The following is a 25653-nucleotide window of genomic DNA, read 5'->3' on the forward strand; positions in this document are numbered from 1 at the left end:
ACTCCCCCTACTGGTGAGAATCATATTTAGGTAATTTTTTTTCTCTAAATGCTGTACAATTATGTCTCAGAACTCGTCTAAAAAATGGCTGCACTTCTCCCATTTTCACACTGGTTTGGTACAAGACTGCTCCCTTAATCTTTATTTGAAACTGATACATCTGCTTCTAGTTTTAAAGCAGAAATGCCTCTTTGGCCAATAAAAGTGCATATCACCAAATCTGTACCATTTCAAACTTATTGTTACTAATTAACACCAGCCTTAATGAGTTACTGGCAATTCTGGACACCTAAATATTGCCTGGAATATCTTGCGACATCACTTCCAATGAGTGACTTATACATTGAATCTTAGGCACGTTACAAAGCTTAGGAATGAATTTGTGAGACAAGTTTTTCCTTTTAAAATGTGTGTTCGAGCAACGTTTAACTATTAAATAAGCATGCACAATCATAGTTTATTGACAGTCTTTGTTTTACGCTCAAGTTTGAGTTGGAGGGGCAAGGTTTAAAGGAGATGCACGAGGCAAGTTTTTATACACAGAGGGTGGTGAATGCCTGGAATTTGCTGCTGGGGGAGGTAGTGGAAGCAGATACGATAATGATTTTTAAGGGGCGTCTGGACAAATACATGAATAGGATGGGAATAGAGGGATATGATCCCCGGAAGGGGTTTTAGTTCAGTCAGGCAGCACAGCCAGTGCAGGCTCGGAGGGCCGAAGGGCCTGTTCCTGTGCTGTAATTTTCTTTGTCCTTTGTACTGTGTTTTAAGTTATATTGGCACCTGGTTGTAAACAGCTTGTACCAACATGTTAGACCAGCAGTTTAGCAGAAGGATAATGCTTTTTCTGATTCTTCAGCAGTGGTATCACAACGTAGTAACTGAGGTTTAAATGTTTCCATCCCAGATTGCTTCTTTCTTTACTCCATCAACTAAAAGTTGCTCATTCCTTTTCTCACTTTAACTTTCATTTCCTTACTTTTGATATTTCCGACTTCTGAAGCTGTATATTCTCTGTTTCCCCTTTGCAAGTGGAGAAATTTTCTGTCAGTGCCACTTGTCTTCTGTTCTTCAATATTCTACTCCTCAGGTTCTGAGGGATGGTTACAGGCCAACACAGTAAGTCCCAGATGCATCAACATCAAAGCTTCTCAGTGCTTAGGATTATCCAGTGATAACCAGAAAAGCAACACTTCAGTATTCCTTCTAATACTTAACACATGGCTTTTCTGATGAATGCCAATGTCTTGTATTCTGCTTTGCTAAGAAAAACCAGGGTAGGAGTCAGTTCCCAAAAATGTGCAGGATGGGGGAAGGTAACATAGGTTCCTTCAGCCATCATATTCTCCTTCAGCCAAATGGGGAAGGGAAGTACAACATGAATACTTTGGTCACTACGTTTCCCTTTAGACATTTGGAGAGGGGAGTGTAGTGTGAGTGCCTTCCTTCAGCTACGAGTTAATGGATGGGTAGGGGGTTGCTGTTGCACATATACATATTTGGTCACCATTCTATTCATCCATGGGGGTTGGGGGGGTGGAATTGATAATTGTTCCTTTTGCTCCCATTCTTGCTCCTTTAGTTGGTGGTGGAGAGAACAGAGCAGGATGGTTTGCAGTCTCAACTCTTGAGTCAGAAAGTTGAGTTCAAGTTTCACTCCAATACGTGAGCACAAAGAGTCAAGGCTGACGCTCCGGTTCTGTACTGAGGGCATCTGTCTTTTGGATAAAGATGTTGAACCGAGGCTCCCGCTCCCCTCTGGGGTGGACATAATGGACACCACAATACCATTTTAAAGAAGAACAGTGAAATTATCCTCCGTGTCCTGGCCAACCTATATCCTCAATTAACATCACAAAAACCTGGTCATTGTCACATACCTGTGAGAGTTTGCTGCATGCAATTTGGCTGCTGTGTTTCCTACATCACTACAATAACTTCACTTTAAAGAATTTCTCTTGACTTCAAAACACTTCAGCTTCATTGGAGTTTAGAAGTGTGAAATGCAACCTCATAGAAACTTATAAAATTCAAACAGGATTAGACAGGATAGATTCAGAAAGAACGTTCTCAACGGTGGAGGGAGTCCAGAACTAGGGGTCATAGTTTGAGGGTAAGGGACTTAGGACTAAATACTGTCAGGACTGAGGTGAGAAGAAATTTCTTCACCCAGAGAGTGGTGAATCTGTGGAATTCATTACCACAGAAAATAGTTGAGGCCAAAATGTTGCGTGATTTCAAGAATAAATTAGATATAGCTCTCGAGGCTAAAGGGATCAAAGGATATGGGGGGAAGGCAGGATCAGGATAATTGTATTTGATGTTCAGCCACGATCATAATGAATGGCAGAGCAGGCTCAAAGGGCCGAATGGCCCACTCCTGCTTCTAGTTTCTATATTTCTTTTTTTGTGATAACCCTTAATCTCTCAGAGGAATTGTGTTTTATATATATATGTTATCTTGGTGTAATTTATTTATTTTTCACCCTTCATTAGATTATGATCAGTGTTCAGCTGTTTAAGAAGATTAGCTGATTTTGAATTGTGTTGGTACTCAGTGGTTAGCACAGCACTAGGGGCCGGAGTTCAATTCCCAGCTTGGCCCACTGTCTGTGCAGAGTCTGCACATTCTCCCTGTGTCTGTGTGGGTTCCTCCAAGGGCTCCAGTTTCCTCCCACAGTCTAAAAGACGTGCTAGTCAGGTGGATTGGCCTTGCTAAATTCTCTCTCGGTATACCCGAACAGGCGCCGGAGTATGGCAATGAGGGGATTTTCAAAGTAACTTCACTGCAGCGTTAATGTAAGCCTACTTGTGATTAATAAATAAACTTTACTCAATAAGCAGCCATTTAGAGATGCATAGTAAAAGCCTGAAGTGATTATTTGATACTTTTGCGGTAGATTGAAGATTCAATAGTGCCACTATGAAACTCAAATATATTTATTTGTGTCCAAATTTGTTTCATGTTTTAATATTGCTAATATTTTTTCCAAGTGACATTAAAAATGTATTTAAAGCATTGAAGCCCTAATGCATCGGATGACCACCCTCTTACACATCCAGGCCCTGCTTCGCTTGATTATTTGTGTCACATTTTGAAATCTCATTCGATGATGAACGCAGTAAAGGGCTAGGATACTGAATAGTTCAGTGGGTAGATGCTTTTTTTAGCTTTGGTCCTGGAGTACTGACCTTCGTCCATTACAGTTGCCCCTTTGATCTGCTGTAACTGTGAAAATGTGGGTGAGCTGCTTCTCACCTTCACTTTACTGAAGCCAGACGCTTAATCTGATGCATGTTTGAGAGTTTGTACTGTTCTCGGTTGCTGACATGGTGCCATTATGGAGTGTAGCAGACACAGGGAGACCTGTGGACCTCAGGTCAGCTGCACCGCTACAATATAAAATAGGAAAACTGCAGCCTATTTAAAAACAAAATGAAATTGAGATGCATATCTTAGCACTGTTTAATTGCAGCCATAATGGTAAAAGATGAAAAGGTTATTTGTTTAAACCAGCAAGTTGACTAGAGTCATTGTGAGCTTGGGTAATGAGACACTGAGCGATCCTGAAGTTAAAGGTAACAAGTATATTGCTGGGCAATAAATGACACAAAACTAGTTTTCTCCCACAATGGTGATTGACATGATGTTGAGTGCAACAGCCTGTTTAAATCACCCCCTTGACCCCCCCAGCTGCAGATTTGCTATATGTTTTTAGAAGTGGCCATTTCAATCCAGAAGATTGTTCATTCGGGTTTAAAAAATTTGTTTCCTTTTAAACCAACACACTTGATTGGCTCAACAAGCTGGCTGTCACCTTTTCTAGCAGCGCAATTTGAAGCTGATAAAGCAACTGGAATTACTTCAGTAACCTGAGGTATTTTCTGTGTTGTTTCTAAATAAGTAAAGATTGACCTACACAATGTAGAGCTAACTAGAGAGAAATTAGCCCAAGTGCTATCCACAACCCCAAACATGTGGCACTCAGCAACACCGCCCCACCCCCCAAGAAGAAGAATGTGGCCCTAGGTAGCGAAACCACCTGTGTTGCTTCGAGTTAAGGCAGCGTATCTTTTAAATGTCAACTCTGATTGCTGGAAATCTCTGATAAATCGTGACAGCCAAGATAAAGAAAGAAGCCTGTAAACTGAAACTGCCTTAAATCCACTGTGACCCAATTCCTTCAGCAACTTTGAATTCCAGTGTAAAGGGTAACCTATTGCCCTATCGGCATGAATAATTCAACGATTCTGCTTTTGGTTTATTTCTGTTACTTTTAACTCACAAACTCAGAAAATATAAGTCACAAAATGGATTGGTTATGTTCACAGACCATAATTAGTGCTCAATTATCTATTTGCAGTCTAATATAGTTTGATATATTATTTGAGATGTGAATGTGTCAAAGCAAGTCTTAGTAATTACAGCTCAAATGTAATTAATAGGCTGTAAAGTATTTTAACTTGTCCTAAGGATGTAAGAGGCATTATATTTATAACTTGCTGTTTCAACATTTTTTTCTCCCATTCAGCTAGAAAAGAAATGTGATAATGTTGAAAAGTTTAAATTGCTGTACCTAATCATGCAGCCCACTTCCCTTAGATTGCAGTGGTGAATGTTAAAAAGGACACACAACATGGAGTATTCCCAAAGCGTTATAAACCTCCCATGAGATGAAAAGGTCATTGTTAATGCAGCTTAAAAGAAGATACAGCAATGGAATTATCAAGGAACTTGAATAAGAGCAACTGTTAGCATCCTGGCCATTTCTTAACCATGAAGTAGCATGTACTCGGGAGATGGGTAGGACAAATATTTCCTCAGAAACAGTCTTGGTGTGGACTTGATGCTGTGAGCTTACACTAGCCATGTCAACAACAAAGTGTTCAGCCACACTCAAAACATACTACTCTGTGTAGATGTACCACTCTGCTCTTCTAGTCCATTTAAGGAAAGACAAGGCATGGCGAAGAGATGGGCATCCCTTCAGAAGAAGGCAGCTCTAAAAGGAAAGTTGTAATTTAGGATAGGTGGAACTATCTTCAGGCTGAGTGTTGAGCTATGTCTGAGAGCTACTGATTCACCGGGTGGGATTTTCTGGCCGCGCTCGCCCCAAAGTCGGAAAATCCCATTCAAGATCAACTGACTTTTCCATGGTCTGACCACCGCCAGCTACGATTCCCGTAGAATGCAAAAACATGTCCCACTTTCTTGGATTTGGTTGGCAGAATGGTAAATGTATAACTGGGGAGTAAGTGTATTCATCAATCTGGTAGCCTTGCCCCCATTTGGTATGTTTAAACATTTTTCACCTTCTTGTTGGTAAGCAATTACGTACATATGAACATACATACAAATTCGGAGCAGGAGTAGGCCACCCGGCCCCTTGAGCCTGCAAAGCCTTTCAACAAAATAATGAAATCAAAATTTACCCGTAAATGAAGGGGATTTAAATGAACAGGACAGAGGAGAATTTTAACTTGTGCAAAAACATTTGCTTGAAGAGAGTTAAAATCAGGTGTTGCAGTATGAGGGAACAGAACATACTTTAGTTTTTAATGACTTACATTATAAAGCTTGGAACAATGAGAGAACTGTTTGTTTCACTATGGCCTTGGGTAAGACTCAGTGATATATTTGAACCTAATTTGTCGAAATTGCTCTTGTTAAGATCCTGGTGATTGGTGGAAGGGTTCATCAGTTGTACGTTTTTGGTATGTGCAGGCTAAGCAAATTTTGTGTGAGGTAACATCCCAGAGCTGTGCGGGTTTTTTTTGTCATTCAATTCAGTTGGTATTGAAATGAATCATGGAAGCAGTGAATTTTTAGGTAGTGTGGAGTGCCGCCTGATCTCTGAAATGCACCATGAATATGTTCTAAATCTCAGCAGGCTTTCCTGTTTTACCACCTCCTATATACCAGATACTAAAACCAATAACTTAATGTTGTTTTTAGCCCTTCTTATATGGTTTGAATGATCAATATACTGTAGGTATTTAGTATGGGGGCTTTTAGTTTAAAATCCTGTTCAATTAACAATATGTGGAATGATAGTCGCAGTAATAAGTTAGATATTGACTTGTCTTTGTGTCATTCGGTGCCTCTTGTTCAGAGGAAGCTATGAGAAGCTATGAGGTGAGGAACTATGTGAACACTTTCTGTTGGGAGCAGCATTATTTACTGACACGAAAATAATCCCTGCTGTTTGTTTGTCCTATTTATCTTCAGTTTGCTTTGGGCTCTGATCTAGCTGTGCGGTATGATAAACCCGAGAGACTGAGAGGGGTTGGGGGAGGGAGAGAGATACTGTTCTTGCTGAGGTTGAAAGTTATATGGATATGAAGAAACTGCAGTAATAATGTCACAGAAACATTTTATCATTTGCTGAGTAACAAAACATATAGATAAACAGTGTACTTATAACCAAATTATTTTTTAAAAATGAACAAAACGGTGCCTAGGACAATGTTGGACAGTTTTTTTTATTACCTGCAAGACATAAATGGCCTCTGAACAATGTCAAAAGAATACCAAGTTTATTGGATTCAAGTCAGTTTTGTCGTAGGTCAGCAATGTTTCCAAGTGGACATTAAACCTAGACAGGGCTAAGTGATCCCACAACTAAGGGATTGGATCAAAGATCTGCAGTCCTGCCTCATCCATTCACGGATGATGGTAGAAAAATAAAAAATTAACAAAAGGTGAAGAACATTCCCCCTCCTCAATTGTGGCAGAGCCCAGCATTCGAGCACAAAGGACAGTGGTGAAGTGTTTGTAACCATCGTCAACCAGACTTCCCAATGGATGATGTTAATTGTACATTGTGTTTACTTATATTAAGGTGATGGGCATTAAGTGGGATCCACTCCTGCTCATGTATATAGAATTAAAATGGAAACTGTGGTTGCTTGGGTTTAATGGTGCACATTTGCAAGTGGTTCTGCTATAATAATACAACAACAATGTATGTTTTGTATAGTGTCTTTAATGTGATAAAATGTCCCAAAACCCTTCACGAGAGCATTATGAAACAAAATGTGACACCAAACCATGAAAGGAGGTGTTAGGGCAGTTGGCCAAAAGGTTGATCAAAGAGGTAGCTTTTAAGCAGAAAAGTGAGGTGGCATGGCAGGGAGGCTACTGAGGAAATTCCAGAGCTCAGTGCTTAGGCAACCATAAGCCAAATTTAGTTATGCCAGGATGGTCAACCATTCTTATTTTTCCAGGACAGTTCCGTAATTTGGCGTCTGTGTCCCGAGTCAGAGGATATATTTTGTTCCAGATTTTTTTCTGTCCTGGATTTTTACTGAAGGCTTTGGCAAGGGTTATGGTTCCATTCTGGGCTGTCCAGTGGCTGTGGAGTCTGGGTCAGCAACATCAGAACCCGAGAAGGCCACCCTTCTCCGCAGTCCTGAGCATATCAACAGCACACACACCCCGCCTCCCCCACCACCGTGCCCTGAAAGACTAACCAGCTTGCCCCTATCCCCACCACTCAAACATAGCACAGGTATATGTGGAATACAGCGAGAATGTTCCTTCCTGTGGGGAAAAGCATAACTACAGGCTATATATCAATATAAGATACTTACAAATAATTCCAGTAGGGAATCCAGGAGAAAAGTCTGTATCCAGAAAGTGATGAAAATGTGATAATCAAGGAATGCTTGAAATGATGCATTTAAGGAGAAGCTAGACAAGCATATGATGGAGAAGAGTAACAATGATAAATAATGGGAGAAAGCTTAAGGTGAGCATAAACATCAGCACGGACAGCTTAGTCTGAATGATCTGTTTCTATGCTGGATGCTTGGGAACCACCTGAAGTTCTCCTTCATGTCATACACCAGACAGAATTTTACTGAGTCTCCCACTAGTGAGATTTTCCAGCTTTTGAACAGCTTGGTGCATTTTGTAGCCCTGTCCCCATCACAATGGGCTTCTAAAATTCCACCCACCATCCAAATTGGAAACGTATTGCCATTGCATTTTCGTTGCTGGATCTCCCGGAACTCCTTACTTAAAAGCAGTGTAGGAATGCCTTCAACAACAATGCCACATTCCATGTCAACCTTTTTACAATGTTCACTTAAATCTAAAAAAGTAGCCAGTACTACGATTTTGATTATGACCTTCCAAACTTGACTTGTGTATTGAAAGTTCATTTTCTGCAGGTGGCAGCCTAGGAGCAAGTACTAATGGTCACAAATCTGTCACAGTTGACACAGCAGTAGAAACGGTTTGAAGCACTGAATTATTAAAGCATTTGGCTGAATAGAACTTTTCTTCTTACTGGACGGTTATCTATCAAGAAATTGGTGTTCCAAATATTCATCTGTTGATTTCATCCAACTCTCCATGTGTTGTCTGTCCCCTAATACTGATCTATTCCTCACGCCTTCATCCCTTTCCTTCCACATTTCCAGTTTCTGATAGTATTGGCTTCAGAATTTTGCTACTGAATTTTCTCCAACTTCCCGTCTCCCTGCCTTGTTTTCAAGAGCCCCTGTCTTCAATTGCATTCATCCCAATTTCCCAATTCCCTACTCCTTTTGCCATGCATGATCCGTTTCTTCATCATTTTAAAATACTTTGAGGCATCTTTTCTGTGTCTGAGGAGCTTTATAATTCAAGTTTCAGGGGTACTATTGTAGTTTGCACTGAGAAATACAGTTGTGCAGCGGAATAATTGAAGAATTTGCTTTTTGATTCTTCAGTGGTGGAGCAGCTGATCCCAGAACTGAATCTCTTGCTGAAGTTACTGGACCATGAGTATCTGAGTGCCACCACCAGAGAGAAGACAGTGACAGTGAGCAGCATGTTGCAGCGACTTCAACCAACCTCTGGTCAGTGCTGTCAATCAAATTACTTTATTCCCATGCCAATTCTTTGCATTCCAACTGAAACAATGCCTTGTTGGGACTATGCTTCAGTTTAGAAAATATCAAGTTTTTGTTCACAATTGCATTTTCCTTCAGTTACATGCTCACTTACCATCTCATTTCCCCCTTCAGCCTGGGAGGGGATGCATGATAATCATCACAGTTACTGCTGCAGCGTGGCTGCCCGCCAGGAGTTGTGCTACATTGGAGTTAATATCCAAAGTGAAAATCCTTCCTTCCCAATGGCCATGACCTTTTTACACAAACTCTTCCTACATTGGCATTAACTATTCAGATGTGGAAAAAATTGAAAAGAGCATGCTACGCTGCTGCAGTCGGAGGTGCTCTTCTAAGATTAGAGCTGAAGCCTTTTGTTGGTACACTAGAGGGTGTTCTGCAACACAAACCTGAAAGATGTTGTTGGCCCAGAATAGAGGCAACTTTATTGTACTTCTAAATACGCTTTACGCAAACTCAAATTACACAATCCTACACTTAATGCTCGAAATGCAAAGTATTCTTTTCACTAGCATTCTTCACCAATTAGACTGTTAGTAAGTTCACTGAATCATAGAAAATCAGCAACACAGAAGGAGGCCATTTTTTAAAATTTATTTATTAATCATAAGTAAGGCCTACATTACTCTGCAATGAAATTACTATGAAATTCCCCTAGTGGCCACACTCCGGCACCTGTTCAGGTAAATGCACCTAACTAGCGCCCAATGTGCCCGTACTGATCAACAAAAAGCTACCCAGCATGATGTCACCCTCCTGCACTTGGTAGTTTTGTTTCTTCTGAACATTTTCACACATTTCCTTTCCAAACTGATGTCGTCTTTAGTAATAAGAATTTTGCCATTTGTAGCCAATTGAGATTTGCTGTCTGAGGGGTAGGAGTTTTAGGGGGGAATGTAAGGAAAAACATTTTTACCCAGAGTGATGTTATGGAATTTACTGCCTGGGAGGGTGATGGAGGTGGGTTGCCTCACATCCTTTAAAACTTTCCCAGATGAATACTTGGCACATCAAAGCATTCAAGGCTACTGACCAAATGTTAGTAAATGGGATTAAGAAGGTAAGATGTTTCTCACGTGTTGGTGTAACACGATGGGCTGAAGGGCCTCTTCTACATGCTGTGAATCTGAGAAATTATGTGATCAACCATTAGAGCAACCTGCGACGTTTTTAAATGTATAACAGGTTATTATATATCAAGTATGCTTATAGCCGTACTTGTGTGACGAGGATAAGTTCATTCAACAGTTAATTGTACCATATCTGGTTGTGAGTGGCCCCCACATGATAAAACAGAACAATCAACATTCCTCCTTTATCATGGGCAAAAAGAGCAAACATTTGCTTGAACTCCGAGGAGAAATGACAGCAGATTTTTACGATCTAACATTTCCAGACAAAATGAGCAAAATGGCTTTATAGCTTTGCAGTGCCACTGTGATTTGACAACATTGTGATGCTTCAGGTCTACGGTGAATTTCAGTGAACCGTTAAAAGATCTTTGTTGACTATATTACGTTGTTTCAGAAACGTTGAAAGTCTGCTTCATTTTTAAAAAATGCTCAGTCAGATGGTTTAAAATAATCTATGTTGGCATGTGGGATTCAATGACATCTAATTGTCAGCTCATGAAATTCTGCTAATTAATCCACTTAATCTGTGAAGCCAGAAATGCAAATCTACATTTTATCTTCTGAATGTGAGCTGTGTTTGTAAATGACCTTTTGAGCTACGTAACACGATCTGATATTTGTCATTGATTTGTCTTGGTAATTTGGGTGAGCATTGCGTAGAAATAATAAAGTCAGTTTTAGAAATGCTTTGTTAAGTCTAAAAAGGCATGTTTAGATTTTTAAAAATAAAAATGATCCATATTTTGCAATAGTAATGACAGCAAACCTCAGCAACCATTGTCATTATTCTTAAACTGGTGATGACTTCTGGATCAGCATAAATCCTGAAGTCATTGTCAGTGATGCTACTTCTCCCAAGGGTGCACTATTGCGATTCCCCTCCCCCACCTCCTCTCCGCAACCCAGCCTGCTGAAAGATCCAGTGAAAAAGTTGAATCTTACTTTTGATGGTATACTAAGTTCATAATTACTGCTAAACAACTTCACTCGCTCTGAAAGTATAATTTTACATACGTTGGCTGTCAAATTCTTCTATTATGATAAGTTCCACTAGCATTTTAACAAGTTAATAATATTTTACCTTCTACCATAATCCCATGTGCATGTCCCAATCCTTTATTTTGCTATCTGTTAAATTTAAAATAAAATCTTTCAGGGCAGGGTTTCCCACCCCCACCAAGACGCTGTCTGCCATTGACTGGCAGCGAGTTCTTCCAGTCCCGCCACTGCCTACGGGATTTTCCATTATTCGCCACCTCTGTCACTGAGAAACCCGGGGCAAAGGGCACTGTCAGTGGAATCAGAAGATCCAAATGGCGGGAATGTCAGGAAAATATTGCCCTCAGTGTTTTTTACGTGTTGTTTTGTTCTCTGTTTTAATACTTCATTGTGATTGGTTGTTTATTCTGCCTGACAGCACCCCCTTGACATTGCGCTAGAACCACAGTAATATCCAGACACTGGAAATCTGTGCCACAGAGATTGCTAGATCCTTGGTGGTGGTGGTGGTGGTGGCGGCGGCAGTGGTGGTTGGGGGCAGTGGGGGGGGGCGGGCACGAGGCGCAAGACGACTCACTGGCTAGCACTGCTGCCTCACAACACCAGAGACCCGGGTTCAATTCCTGGCTTCGATCACTATCTATGTGGAGTTTGCACATTCTCCCCGTGTCTACGTGGGTTTCCTCCAGGTGCTCTGGTTTCCTCCCACACTCCAAAGATGTGTAGATCAGGTGAATTGGCCATGCTAAATTCTCCCTCCCAAGCAGGTGCCAGAGTGTGGCAACTAGGGGAATTTCATAATAACTTCATTGTAGTGTTAATATAAGGGTACTTGGGATGAATAAATAAACTTCAGCTTCCTTAGAGATCAATGACGAGTGCCACTGCTTTGCCATCGACCAGAAAAATCCAATCCACTTGTTAAAAGGTGATTTTTCTATAACAGATGACAAATAATACTTAAACAACATTTTGGGAAAACCGTGAATATGAAATGTCAACAAATCAGGATGTCATGGAATACTGCTCACTTACCTGGATGAGTGCAGCTCTGGCAACACTCAAGTAGCTTAACGCCATCCAGGACAAAGCAGCCCGCTCAATTAGTACCCCATCCACAGACATTCACTTCCGCCACTACAAATGCAAAGTGACAACAGCGTCCATCATCTACAAGAAGCATTGCTGAACTTCCCAAAGCTCCATCAGTAGCGCCTTCCAAACCCTTGACCACTATCATCTAAAAGGACAGCAGACACGTGGGAGCACCACCAACTGCAAGAATACATCATTGTTCCTTCACTGTTGTTGGATCAAAATCCTGGAACTGTTTCGCTAACAGCACTGTGGGCGTCTCTACACCACATGAACTTCAGCACTTCAAGCAGGCTACTCACCCAGCACCTTCTGAAGGGCAAATAGGAATGGGGGATAACTGCTGGCCTAGCCAGGAAGGCCCACTTCCCACGAATTAAAAAAGGAAGAGGATTTGGAACTTTTTTTTGTGTTTTCCAGACGCATAAAATATAGAGTAAACAGTTTCCATACCAGTAACTGGAAATGAAACAGTATTATAAGACTGTTCTTTTGGAATTTTGATCAGAATTTGGAAGAATCTACATTGAAACATTGACAGAGTATTTGATTAGGAGCTGCTTATCATTATATGGGAGCTCACGTAGACTGAAATTAGAAAGGTATAGGTAAAGAGACACTGTGAATTCAGTGTCCAACTTTGGAACCACTGTTTACAGTAACTGGAAACACTTTAGCCCTTTTCCATCCAGAAATTTCATCAGCTTTAATTATTTTCACCAGAAATTCGAGGTTGCTTTATGTGACAGATGCTTTACTGTCAAATGACTCACTGCCTAACTGGGCAGAGCTAAGCAGCAATTAGTAGGAATTTGACTTTCCACAAAATAAACAGTGGCACAGTGACAACATTTGACTCAATATGAGGTTCTACATGGCATTTCTGTTCAGACCATTACATGTAACAGTTTATCAACCATTAGAAATGTGAAAGTTGAAGCTTCAAAGTGTCTGATCAGTTGGTTTCTGCCTTTATTTAATTAAATTTTTCTCTTTCGTCAGCTTCTGAGACTAATTATATGTACATGAACACGTCCGATTGTCGGAATGGCACAAGTTTTGTGGAATCCTTATTCGATGAGTTTGGTATGTCAACATTTTTGCTCTGAAATAAAAGAAATTTAACTACAAGACTAATTATAAGTTATTACAATTGTGAGGTTATATTTTTAGTGCTTCTGCTCAGGTAGCAGTGTCACTGTGGGAGGTTGTGAGAATCTTATCAATGCGGTTCTCAGTCTAAAGGAAATATCAATATATTAAATCAACAAAGTACATTATGTTAAAATGAGGACTGAATCATTCCAATTTCCCCACATTTTAACTGTATTTAAGCCACCTGAAAATTACACACTGGATCTTCACTCCTCATAATCAAAACCATGAGAGATTGACAAATAATTCATGTTATATCTCAATGCAACCTCAATGTTAGTCTGGTCATCGAGTTACAAAAATGTCAAACAGTTGTTTCAGCCATTCGCCCATATTAGCTCATTTATTACCCCTCCTTGTACAAGTAAAGGTAAACTCCTCTCAAGTAAGAGTGACACAATAAGTTTTTATACAATATTCTAGGTATTAGAACATAGAACAGTACAGGCCCTTTGGCCCTCGATGTTGTGCTGAGCTTTGTCTGAAACCAAGATCAAGCTATCCCACTCCCTATCATTCTGGTGTGCTCCATGTGCCTATCCAATAATCGCTTGAAAGTCCCTAAAGTGCCCGACTCCACTATCACAGCAGGCAATCCATTCCACACCCCAACCACTCTCTGAATAAAGAACCTACCTCAGATATCCCTCCTATATCTCCCATCATGAACCTTATAGTTATGGCCCCTAGTAACATCCACATGAGGAAATAGTCTCTCAATGTCCACTCTATCTATCCCCCTCATCATCATATAAACCTCTATTAAGTTGCTTCTCATTCTCCTCCGCTCTAAAGAGAAAAGCCTCAGGTCCCTCAACCTTTCCCTCCAAAGACCTACCCTACAAACCAGGCAGCATCCTGGTAAATCTCCTCTGCACTCTCTCCAATGCTTCCACATCCTTCTTATAGTGAGGTGACCAGAACTGCACACAATATTCCAAATGTGGTCTCACCAAGGTCCTGTACAATTGCAGCATAACTGCACAGCTTTTAAACTCTAATCCCCTGTTAATAAATGCTAACACACTATAAGCCTTCTTCATGGCTTTGTCCACTTGAGTGGCAACCTTCAAAGATCTGTGATATGAACCCCAAGATCTCTCTGTTCCTCAGAGCCCTGCTGTTGACCCTGTGATCTGCATTCAGATTTGTCCTACAAAATGAATCACCTCGCACTTATCAGGGTTAAACTCCATCTGCCATTTTTCGGCCCAGCTCTGCACCCTATCAATGTCTCTCTGCAGCCTACAACAGCACTCCACCTCATCCACTACTCCACCAATCTTGGTATTATCAGCAAATTTACTAACCCACCCTTCAGCCCCCTCCTCCAAGTCATTGATAAAAATCATAAAATAGCAGAGGACCCAGCACTGATCCCTGTAGTACACCGCTGGTAACTGGCCTCCAGTATGAAAATTTTCCATCCACCACCACTCTCAGTCTTCTATGAGATAGCCAGTCACTTATCCAATCAGCCAAATTTCCCTCTATCCCACTTCTCCTCACTTTCTTCATGAGCCAACCATGGGGAACCTTATCAAACGCCTTACTAAAATCCATGTATACGACGTCAACTGCTCTAACTTCATGTACACACTTAGTTACTTCCTCAAAGAATTCAATCAAATTTGCGAGGCAAGACTTACTCTTCACGAATCCGTGTTGACTATCCTGGATTAAGCTGTATCTTTCCAAATGGTCATAAGTCCTATCCCTTAAGACCTTTTCCATTAATTTACCGTATTCACATATAATAGGAGAAAATTCCTGGTACACTTTAAGCAATATCTACTTACATTTGACTGACCAGAGCCAAGAAAATCTTATGTAAGAATCTGGCAATAACTGATAACTTACTCAATGTAAGTGGATTCTGGTGTAGTCAGCAATAGTATTTGTTTGAATAGCACAAGATGGATATCTTCATAGAGCAGCTGTGCAATTTCCAACTTGCCTTAACAGTGAAACACAGAAATGCATCAATTATGTTATCTGAAGTAATAGCACATTTCTGAGTTACTGTTGATGAGCAATGAGAAAGAACTAGCTGTACAAAATAGAGACAAGTTCATTTGAACAAAAGTCTAATGATCTTTATGTCTTAGAGCTCAAAATTCAACAAAATAAAATCCTGTTGTGCAATACTTTGTTTTTTGAGCAATCTTTCAAGCCGTTTCAGCAACGATTTTCAACCAACCCATACATTTGTTGTCTTTGACAGTTCAATCTAATTAATGCAGTGTTTTTGCTGAATATCAATCAGGATCCTTGCAAAAGGAAACCGGTATCCAAGTATCAATGGAATAGGTCATGTTTGATATCAAATATTCTTAGCCTACAGCTGGAAGTCAATGAAAGGACGTAATTTGTAACGGAGCTGTCTATGTCCTGATAAATTAAGATCAGGATGAATCAGTGAAAGATTGAAATGAACGTAGAATCTGCCAGTATTTTCCACCTAGCCTCATTTCAGCAAGAAATTGAACAAATAATCCATGATGACTGTCATTTCGTAAAGACAACGAAGAATAAAAGCACAGATTCTCAATGGCTAACTCAACATGACTTACCTGGATCATTGCGCCATCGAGGTAGCCTCAGCAAACCTGAGTTGCTTCTTGGTTTGTGAATAAAGATTCCCTGCAGCCAATCAATGGTCAGTCATCTCTTTTATCGGTCAAATATTCAACATCCAAATCAAAGATTTTATAGCAAAACACTTGGAAAATAGTGGCAGGATCAGATAGAGTCAGCATTGATTTATGAAAGGGAAATCATGTTTAGCAAATTATTGGGATTCTTCGAGGATGTAATTAGTAGAGTTGGTGAGGGGGAGCCGGTGGATATGGTTAAGACTTTTGAAAATTCCCACATAGGAGATTAGCGTGTAAAATTAAAGTGCGTGGGATTAGGAGTAGTGTATTGAGATGGATAGAAAACTGGTTGGCAGATAGGAAACAATAGAAATAAATGCGTCATTTTTACAACTGGCAGGCAGTGACAAGTGGGGTAATGCAAGGATCAATGCTGGAACCCCAGCTATTCACTAATATTATGGAGACCATATATAAACATTCATCCTATCCACACCACCAAAAATTCCATCTGCAAGAGGTTGCAGAGATAGGGAGGGGTGTAGTGGTTGGAGGAAATTGCAGAACATATATTTTAAATTAGTAATACCTCCAAATTTGCAGATGACACAAAGTTGGGTGGAACAGTGAGCTGTGAGGAGGATGCAGAGATCCTTCCCTGTGATTTGGGCAAATTAAATGAGTGGGCAAATGAATGGCAATTGCAGTATAATTTGAATAAATGTGAGGTTATCGACTTTGGTAGCAAAAACAGAAGACAGATTACGATCCGAATGGCCATAAATTAGGAAGGGGAATGTGTAACGAGACTTGGGTATCCTTGTACACCAGTCACTGAAGGTGCAGTAGGCAATAAGAAGCAAATGGTATATTGTCCTTCATAGCAGGAGGATTCGAGTACTGGAGCAGAGATGTCTTGCTCCAAAAAAAAGGACCTTCATGAGTCCTGGAATATTGTGTGCAGTTTTGGCCTCCTTATCCGAGGAAGAATGTTTTTGCTCTAAAGGAAGTGCAGAGAAGGTTTACCAGACTCATTCCTGGGATGCAAGGACTTAATCGATTAGGATTGTATTCCCTGGAGTTCAGAAGAATGAAGGGGGAATCTCATTGCAATCTATAAAGTTTTAATAGGACTAAACAGGGAAGATACAAGGAGGATATTCCCATTGGTGGGAGTGTCCAGACCAGGGGGTCTCAGTCTGAGGATACAGGGTAGATGAGAAATTTCTTCATCCAGAGAATGGTCAGCGTGTGGAATTTGCAGCTACAGAAAATAGTTGAGGCCAAAACATTGCGTGTTTTCAAGGAGCACTTGGGGTGAAGGGGGTCAAAGGATATGGGGGGAAGGCAGGATCAGGCTATTGAATTGGATGATTAGCCATGTTCATAACGAATGGCAGAGCAGGCTCGAAGGGCCAAATGGCCTCCCCCTTCTTCTGTTTTCTATGTTTTATGTCAGATGCACAGTTTACCAGCTAACTGAGTGCTGGTCTGTCCTTAAAGACCAGCACTGGCTATATTGTATGTGGGACAGAAACCCAAATATCTATAGTTGCACATTCTTGTATATCAAAGGAGCACAGAGTCCTCAGGCCATCAAAAGAAAATGCACAGCTGAGTGGGGCTAAATAAGTAACTCAGGTTGAGAGCTCTAAAATCTTAACCAAAACAGAAAATGCAGAGCTTTTATCTCTGAAACCGTTATGGTTACTCTCACTGAAAAGCAAATCCTGCTAATAGCTCTTACCAAAGAAGCAAGAAATAAGCTGAATAAAGAATTTAAAAAGAAAATTTCCCTCTTTGCATCTGAATTATCCATCCTCCAACTTAACGTATTAGCCACTGTCAGCCTGCCATCTAATCCTTTCTTCAATTTTCCCTCAATCTAGTACCTTAGTCGCTCTACACCATATAGGACAAAGCAGCCCACTTAATTATCACCCCTGCCACCACCTTAAACATTCACTCCCTTCACCATTGACACATAGTGGCAGCAGCGTGCGTCATCTACAACATACACTGCAGCAACTTAATAAGTCTCCTTCAACAACACACTTCAATCCCCCAGCTTTGACCAGTGAGAAGGACATGGGAAGCAGATGCATGGGGACACCACCACTTGCAAGTTTCCCTTCAAGCCATACTATCCAGATTTTGATTTATATTGTTGTTCCATCACAATCACTGGGTCAAAACCCTGAAACTCCCTTCCTAACAGCATTGTGAGTGTACCTACAGCACATGGGCTATAGTGGTTCAAGAAGGCAGCTCACCAGCACCTTCTCAAGGACAATTAGGGATGGGCAATAAATGCTGACCTCGCCAGCGATGTCCATATCTTGTAAGCAAATTAATATTTTTTTAAAACTCCAGTTCTAGTACATAATGAACACACTACAATCTAAGACTTCAATCTTTCAGTCTGTTGTAAAATTATTAAGACCTAATTATTTATTAATTAATTATTATTAATTATTACCTAATTATCTACTCTTTAATTTTCAGCCAATAGGTTTTTGGTGTTGAATTCCCATTGTTTTTCAATAAAACCTATGTATATTATTAACATGCCTTGCAGTATGCATCAAAACATAAAGCCCCGGCAAATATAAAGAGACTCTTAAGTAACATAGCAATATAAGTTAGGGTGGCACCAGGGACCCAGATTCAATTCCAGCCTTGGGTGACTGTGTGAAGTTTGCACATTCTCCCCACGTCTGCATAGGTTTCCTTCGGGTGCTCCGACTTCCGGTTCAGGTAGATTGGCCATGCTAAATTGAGCTGAGATGTGTTTGTTAGATGGATTAGCCATGGTAAATGTGTGGGGTTACAGGGATAGGGTAAAAGAGAGGACCTTGGTAAGATCCTCTGTCAGAGGACCAATGCAGACTGATGGGCTGAATGGCCTCTTCTGCATTGTAGGGATTCTATTGTTCAGTGATAGATTTATTTGATAGAATGCTTGTGTATTATTATTTCAGACTGAATATTTATATTTTCCATTTGTCTCATTAAGAATATTGCAACTAATGTAGACTGGAGAGAATGATAATGTCATATACAATCAAATACCATTAATCAACCAAAATGTCAAGTGACATATTCAATAATATCAGAGGCACTGACTGAAAGGCATAAGGTTTGTAAAAACAATCTCAGCACAGCTCTCACCTGATATAAGAGTCTGAATGTTTGTAAAGCTGAAGAGGGTCTCTGGCTTAGCCAAAATGGTTCTGGAGACTCAATTCTGGAAGTCTCACCCTGAACACGGCACCTACCATTTTCATCAGTGGTGGAATAGGGATGGGTTGTAGTTTGCATATCTAGTTCACAGAGGCAGCTGCTTCATAAAGGTGCAGTTGACTTCAGATGCATCCAATTTTCATAGCTGGGGTGTCCAAAACACAACTAGTGGTCATTACTCCTTTATGGAGATGGTCTAAAACTATCAGAATTCATTTTGAAGAGATAGGGTACCCTTTTTGAGAGGTCTAGGCATACATTTGGGATTGTTAAAAATAGATATGGATGTGAAATGCAGGTAAATTCATTGGAGCTATCAAGGGAGCTGTCAATCTCATTAGAATTATCAAGCTGTCAAAGCATTTAAATTTCCTGGCCTTTAAATTTTTTTTATAAGTTGTAGAGTTTAAAAAATCAGTGCTTGCTATTTCACTAATATAATGATTTAAAGCAAAATACTGTGGGAGCTGGAAACCTGAAGTAAAAATAGAAACTCCTGGAAAATTTCAGCACCTCTGGCAATATCTGTGAAGAGAGAGAGAGATAGAGTTAATGTTTGGAGTTCTTATGAATCATCTTTGGAGCCTTGTCATTTCACTGCCTGTTGCCATAAGCCTGAGAGTTATCATTATAAGATTTGTGATCCATGACTGATGTCACAACTGTTTGTCTGCCAACTCTAAGCGTTTCGAAAGTCTTTGATGTGGAGCTATGAGCTCAAACACTTGTTAAATTAGGGATTTGGTACTTGAAATAAATGTTTACTTTTATGTGATTAAACACTTAAGGAATGTAAATATAGGGAATAGGTTTGTATCGAAGAGTGTTTCTTTCTGAAATAGTGAAGTCACCAATAGACACTTTGAACTTTGTTTTATTTCATCTCGGAGTGGGTCCTCAGGTCTTCCCATGGTAGATGAGTTGGCATTGGAGTGTAAGGACAAAAGTTGGTGCATGGGTCAGCATGATTTGAAACTCAGTTTGAATAGAGCTATAAAGTGGCATGGGGAAGTGAGTAGAGGGGAATGGATTGGCATGGATGGTTATAGGGGCTATGGATGTGGATAGAGAGTCTTGGCTAACATGGAGGGTATAAGTGGCCATGAAAGGTTTTGTTCAGCATTTTTGTCCTGTGTTTGAACCAAAGGTCTATTGACATCAGCAGCTGAGTGGCTCTGGCAGAATCCAAACTTAGCATCTGTGAGCAAGTTACTACTGAGCAAGTGCCATTTGAAAGCGCTGACTATGACACTATCCATCATTTTGCTGATCATTGAGACTAAACTAATGTTAAATGGACAGAGTGGATTTGCCTTGCTTTTTATGGATTGAACTGCCTGGGTAATTTTCAACATTGACAGGTAAATGCCAGTGTTATAACTTACTGGAGTAGCTTGGCTAGGAATACAGTATACATCTTCAGACTCACTGCCAGAACATTATCAGGACACATACCTTGCTTATCGAGTGCCATCAGACAGCTCTCAATATCACGTAGAGTGAATCAGATTGGCTGAAGACTGGTGTCTGTTATGTTATGTTATGAGGAGGTCAAAATATATCATCCACTGGGCACGTCTGGCTGAAGATTGTGGCAAATGCCTCAGCCTTTCCTTTTGTACTGGGCTCCCCAATCATTGAGGATGGGGATATTTGTTAAGCCTACTGCTCCCATGGTTACTGGTCCACCATCATTCACAATTGGGTGTGGCAGAGCTTTGATCTGAGCCATTTAGAATGAATGATAGTACACAAGCCAAACTTCAAAGAAATTAGTCTGTTCATGCTGATTACTCTGATACCAGTATCGTTGACTCTGTACACAGGATGCACTCAACTGTGTTGGCAGTGTCTGGCAACAGGATATTAATTGATGGGATTTTAGTGTGCAAATTGAAAGCTCTTTTGATTTGTTTTTTATTACTAATGAGATTTTTATTATATGAATGTCTCACATCAATTTCTAAAATGAGTTGGAAGATATGCTAGTTCAGCGTAGCACTCAAGGCTACTGAGAGGAGGTGATATTGGCAGTAAAAGTATTTCAAAACAGTTGTTTTATCTCACAGACTGAAGTTCTTCAGAAACTCATGGTAAAAAAAATCAGTTCATCATCTCTGAATGCATCATAATGGCTAAAACTTTCAACAAGCCAATCTAGATATGCTCGGAGCTCATTTGGTTCTGTTTGATGCCTGGAAAGTTGAGGCAGTCAGGATTTTTATGTAGATAGGTGATAGAAATCTCTCTGTGTAAGTTGGTATGTAAAAGAATAAATATTTTAAGATTTTGATGAATAGAATATTAATTTTAAGATTTAACTGTACAGCAACCTAATAGCATAAATACATCGTTGGTAGAAATTGTTTACATTCAGAATTTGACAAAGTTCTGTTTGTGGTTGCTTTTGCATTTCAGCCAACTGTAAGATTTCATTGAATCACCCGCACAAACAGCCTGTGGTGAGGATTTCTTCATAGAATCCCGACAGTGCAGAAGGAGGCCATTCAGTCCGACTCTCTGAGAGTGTTCCTTATCCAGGCCTTTTCCTCAACCCTAGCCCCATAACTCAACACATCTTACCATGGCTAATCCAGCTAACATACACACCTTGGGACACTAAGGGGCAGTGTTAGTATGGTCAATCCACTTAACTTGCACATCTTTGGACTGTGGGAGGATAAAGTGGTGCACAAAAGGTTAATACGTATGGTTAGTTCACATGTGATTTGAAGTAATTTATTAGTTTCGATAGAGGATTGGCTAACCAACAGAAAGCAGACAGTCAGGATAAAGGGTCTTTTTCAGGTTGGTGAGAAGTAACTACTGGGGTGCCACAGGGTTCATCCCTCAGGCCCCAATTATTTATAATCTATAAGAATGACTTGGATAAATGAATAGTAGGTTCCATGGCCTAACTTGCAGATGACACTAAAATAGGTGGGATAGTAAGTTGCGATAATGAGCTAAGAAAATTACAAACTTATATCGTTAGGTTAAATGAATGGGGCAAAATTTGGTAGATGGATAAGTGTGAAATTATCCATTTTGGTAGGGAAAATACAAAGGCAAATTATTATCTAAATGGAGAGAAACTTCAGAGTGCTTCAGTGCAGGGGAATCTGGGTGTCCTTGTGCAGGAATCACAGAAAGATAGTATACAGGTAATAAGGAAGGCAAATGGAATCTTGGCATTTATTGCTAAAGGAATAGGATATAAAAGTACTCAAGTGTTACTGCTCCTGTACAAAGCATTAGTGAGACGGCACTTAGAATATTGTATACGGTTTTGGTCCCTTCACTTATGGAGGAATGTAGTTGCATTGGAGGCAGGTCAGAGGAGATTCACTAGATTGATTCCAGAAATAAGGGGTTTGTTTTACAAAGAGAAATTGGGATGCAGTTTAGGGCTATACTCCTTGGAGTTTAAAAGGAAGACAGGAAATCTAATTAAGATGTACAAGATGATAAGGGGGATTGACAAAGTAGATCGGAGAGGATGTTTCCTCGTGAAGGGCAATGTAGGTCATAGTTTTAGGATAAAGGGCGTCAGATTTACTTCACTCAAAGGGTCCCAAGTCTGTGGAAGTCACTACCTCAGAGCGGGGTGGATGTCAGGACTTTTGAGTAAATTTAGGGAAGAGGTGGACGGATTTTTAATTGCTAAGGGTTTGAAGGGCGATGGTGAGTGGGCAGAGTGGAGTTGAGACTGAGATGAGATCAGCTATGATCATATTAAAGCAGGCTTGAGGGGCTCAATTGCCTACCCGTGCTCCTGGTTCTTATGATTCTTACAAGTATTGTGAAGGGAGCAGACTATATGAAGGATAAGGTCTTAACACATATTTTCATTTCAAGCAATGCCAGCGTCTGGGAATCAGTCATCAGCTCATCCATGGTAATAAACCTCTTTCTTATCTCATTGTTCCTGTGACACTCACTCTGTAAAAATGAGCAAATAACACTAATTACTAAGCTAAACTGCTTCAGGGACGTATTTGTGCTATTTACACAACAGTTGAAGTATGAATTTTGTTTGTGCAAATGCAGATTGTGAACTACGTGACCTTAAAGACATGCAGGAGGAGTGTAAGGATGGAAACCACATTAATATGCCATTGCCAGAAACTCCCCATTCCAAATTGGTGAGTTTTGAGTACTGGGAACTTCATTTCTTATGTAGAAATAATCAGTGTAGCAGAGGGACGGATGGCATTATTTTTGACAAGTCAGATCAATAAATAGCTCTAATCATTGATGTGGTGATGTAATAAAATTTCTAATTTGTTTACTTTTACAAAAATGTTCAATTAATAATTAGAATGTGTTATGCTTTTTAACTGTTAATTGAGGTTTTTTGGGGCAATTTAACTAATAGAATATTGAGATGAATGTATGGTTATGTACTGAAGGACAAATGTTGGAATTTGCCCCACTGTGGGTAGACTTCACAGTTAAGTTCCACACACGTCAACCTACAAAATACAGCACTTAAATAGATGACCATTCAAAAAGCAATATAGAATTGAAAACGGCTTTTAATAAAGGCTTTAAAAGCAAGGCAAGGGCTACAAGGATACAAATAAGTTAAGGACTTAAGTTGAGCTTTGGATTCAGTTGTTGTTCATTATGTCAACCAGATGATTTAATTGGGATGAAATGTCTTTTTGGATGAAATGTATATTTTAGATGAAATGTCTAACCGAAGCCAAGTCTGCATTCTCAGGTGGCTGTAAAAGTAAAATTTATTTATTGGTCATGAGTAGGCTTACATTAACACTGCAATGAAGTTACTGTGAAATTCCCCTAGTCGCTACACTCCGACACCTGTCCGGGTCACTGCACCTAACCAGCACGTCTTTCGGACTGTGCGAGGATACCAGAGCAGCTGGAGGAAACCCACGCAGCGATGGGGAGAAAATGCAACTTCCAAACAGACAGTGATCCAAGCTGGGAATTGAACTTGTGTCCCTGACATTGTGAGGCAGCAGTGTTAACCACTGTGCAAAGGAAAAGGAGTTAGAATCCCTACAGTGCAGAAGGAGGCCCTCTGAGTCTGTAACTACTCTCTAACAGAGTCGCTTACTCAGGCCTCCTCCCCTGCCCTATCCCCGTAACCCCACATATTTACCATGGTTAATCTATCTAACCTACACATCTTGGGACACTAAGAGGAAATTTAGCATGGTCAGTCCACCTGACCTGCACATCTTTGGAATTGTGGGAGGAAACTGACGTACCTGGAGGAAATCCATGCAGACACTGGGAGAATGTGCAGACTCCACACAGACAGTCACCTAAGGCTGAAATCAAGCCTGGGTCCCTGGCACTGTGAGGCAGCAGTGCTAACCACTGTGCTGCCCTTGTCTCCTGGCCAATATTCATCCCTCAGTGTCAAAACAAATTGATTATCCAGTCATTATCACAATCTCTGTTAGTGGGAGTTTGCTGACCACAAATTAACTGTTGCACCATAAGAGTGAATGCACCTCAAAAAGTAGTTCATTCACTTCAAAGTTCTTTCAGACATCCGGTGATGTGAGAAAAGCTATACAAATGCAAGTCGTTCTTTTTATTCAGCAGGTGTCACTGAAACAGATGATCTTGTTGTTATTACTGTTAGTGAGACCTTTCTGAAAGCAGATACAGAAATCGTACTGAAGTTAAAGCACTGAAATTCTGATTTGTAAACCAAGACTTTTTTTCTCTCTTATCCAGGGAATATCTGATACACCACCCCCTCTCCCCACAACACCACCACCTGAAGATTATTATGAAGAAGCTGTTCCATTAAGCCCAGGAAAGGTTCCTGAGTATATCACCTCTCGCAGTAGGTATCATGTTCATGTGAGGAGGAAGCACCCGAATCTTTTATCATTTATTTTGAAGTGACAGAGCTGTTCTTTTCTTATCAAATAATTGAAAAGTGAGCCATCTGTATAAACCTTCAGCATCAGACATGCTGGATTCAAATGGCAAATAAAACATAGGATTAGTGGCCTCTACCCATTAATGAACTCTGCCACCTCGCGTGCCATGGAATCGGCGCAAGCGAGGGTCCAACAACAGAAATCTCCGTTGACCTTGGATGGGGATTTCCAATCTTGCCCAAGCGAGGCCGTGAAATCCTGCCCGTTATGTTGCTTCTCTGGTTTTCCTTCATCTTACAAACCTCCCCTGAATGAGGATAGTGCATTTTACCTCTGATTGTAAGAACAATTAAATTGATGTTTACCGAGGTCACAAAGTGGACTAGCAATCCAGAGGTCCAGAATAATGATCCAGGGATATGAGTTCAAATTGCACTGTGGCAGCTGAGTAATTGGAAGTCAGTTGATTTGATTTGATTTATTATTGTCACGTATTGGGATTCAGTGAAAAGTATTGTTTCTTGCACACTATAGAGGCAAAATGCATCATTTGCAAAGTACATAGGGGAGAAGGAAAGGAAAGGGTGTAGAATGTAATGTTGCAGCTACAGGTAGAGCAAAGAAGAAGATCAGCTTAATATATGGTAAGTCCATTCAAAA

The 25653-nt window shown here is 40.3% G+C and overlaps 1 protein-coding gene across 2 annotated transcripts in view; it reads left to right on the top strand.

Annotated features, from left to right (window-relative positions):
• The window catches only part of afap1l1a (actin filament associated protein 1-like 1a), a 92774-nt gene that overhangs the window by 2265 nt on the left and 64856 nt on the right, over positions 1-25653 (top strand). For both annotated transcript variants that reach the window (XM_080201653.1, XM_080201654.1), the window contains exons 2-5: positions 8719-8847; positions 13131-13214; positions 23174-23268; positions 24842-24953. In XM_080201653.1, coding sequence (XP_080057779.1) covers positions 8719-8847; positions 13131-13214; positions 23174-23268; positions 24842-24953 — 420 coding nt within the window. The remainder of the gene's footprint in view (positions 1-8718; positions 8848-13130; positions 13215-23173; positions 23269-24841; positions 24954-25653) is intronic.

The sequence above is a fragment of the Carcharhinus amblyrhynchos genome, chromosome 13, assembly GCF_965287045.1.
Source record: "Carcharhinus amblyrhynchos chromosome 13, sCarAmb.v2.hapA, whole genome shotgun sequence".
NCBI lineage: Eukaryota > Metazoa > Chordata > Chondrichthyes > Carcharhiniformes > Carcharhinidae > Carcharhinus > Carcharhinus amblyrhynchos.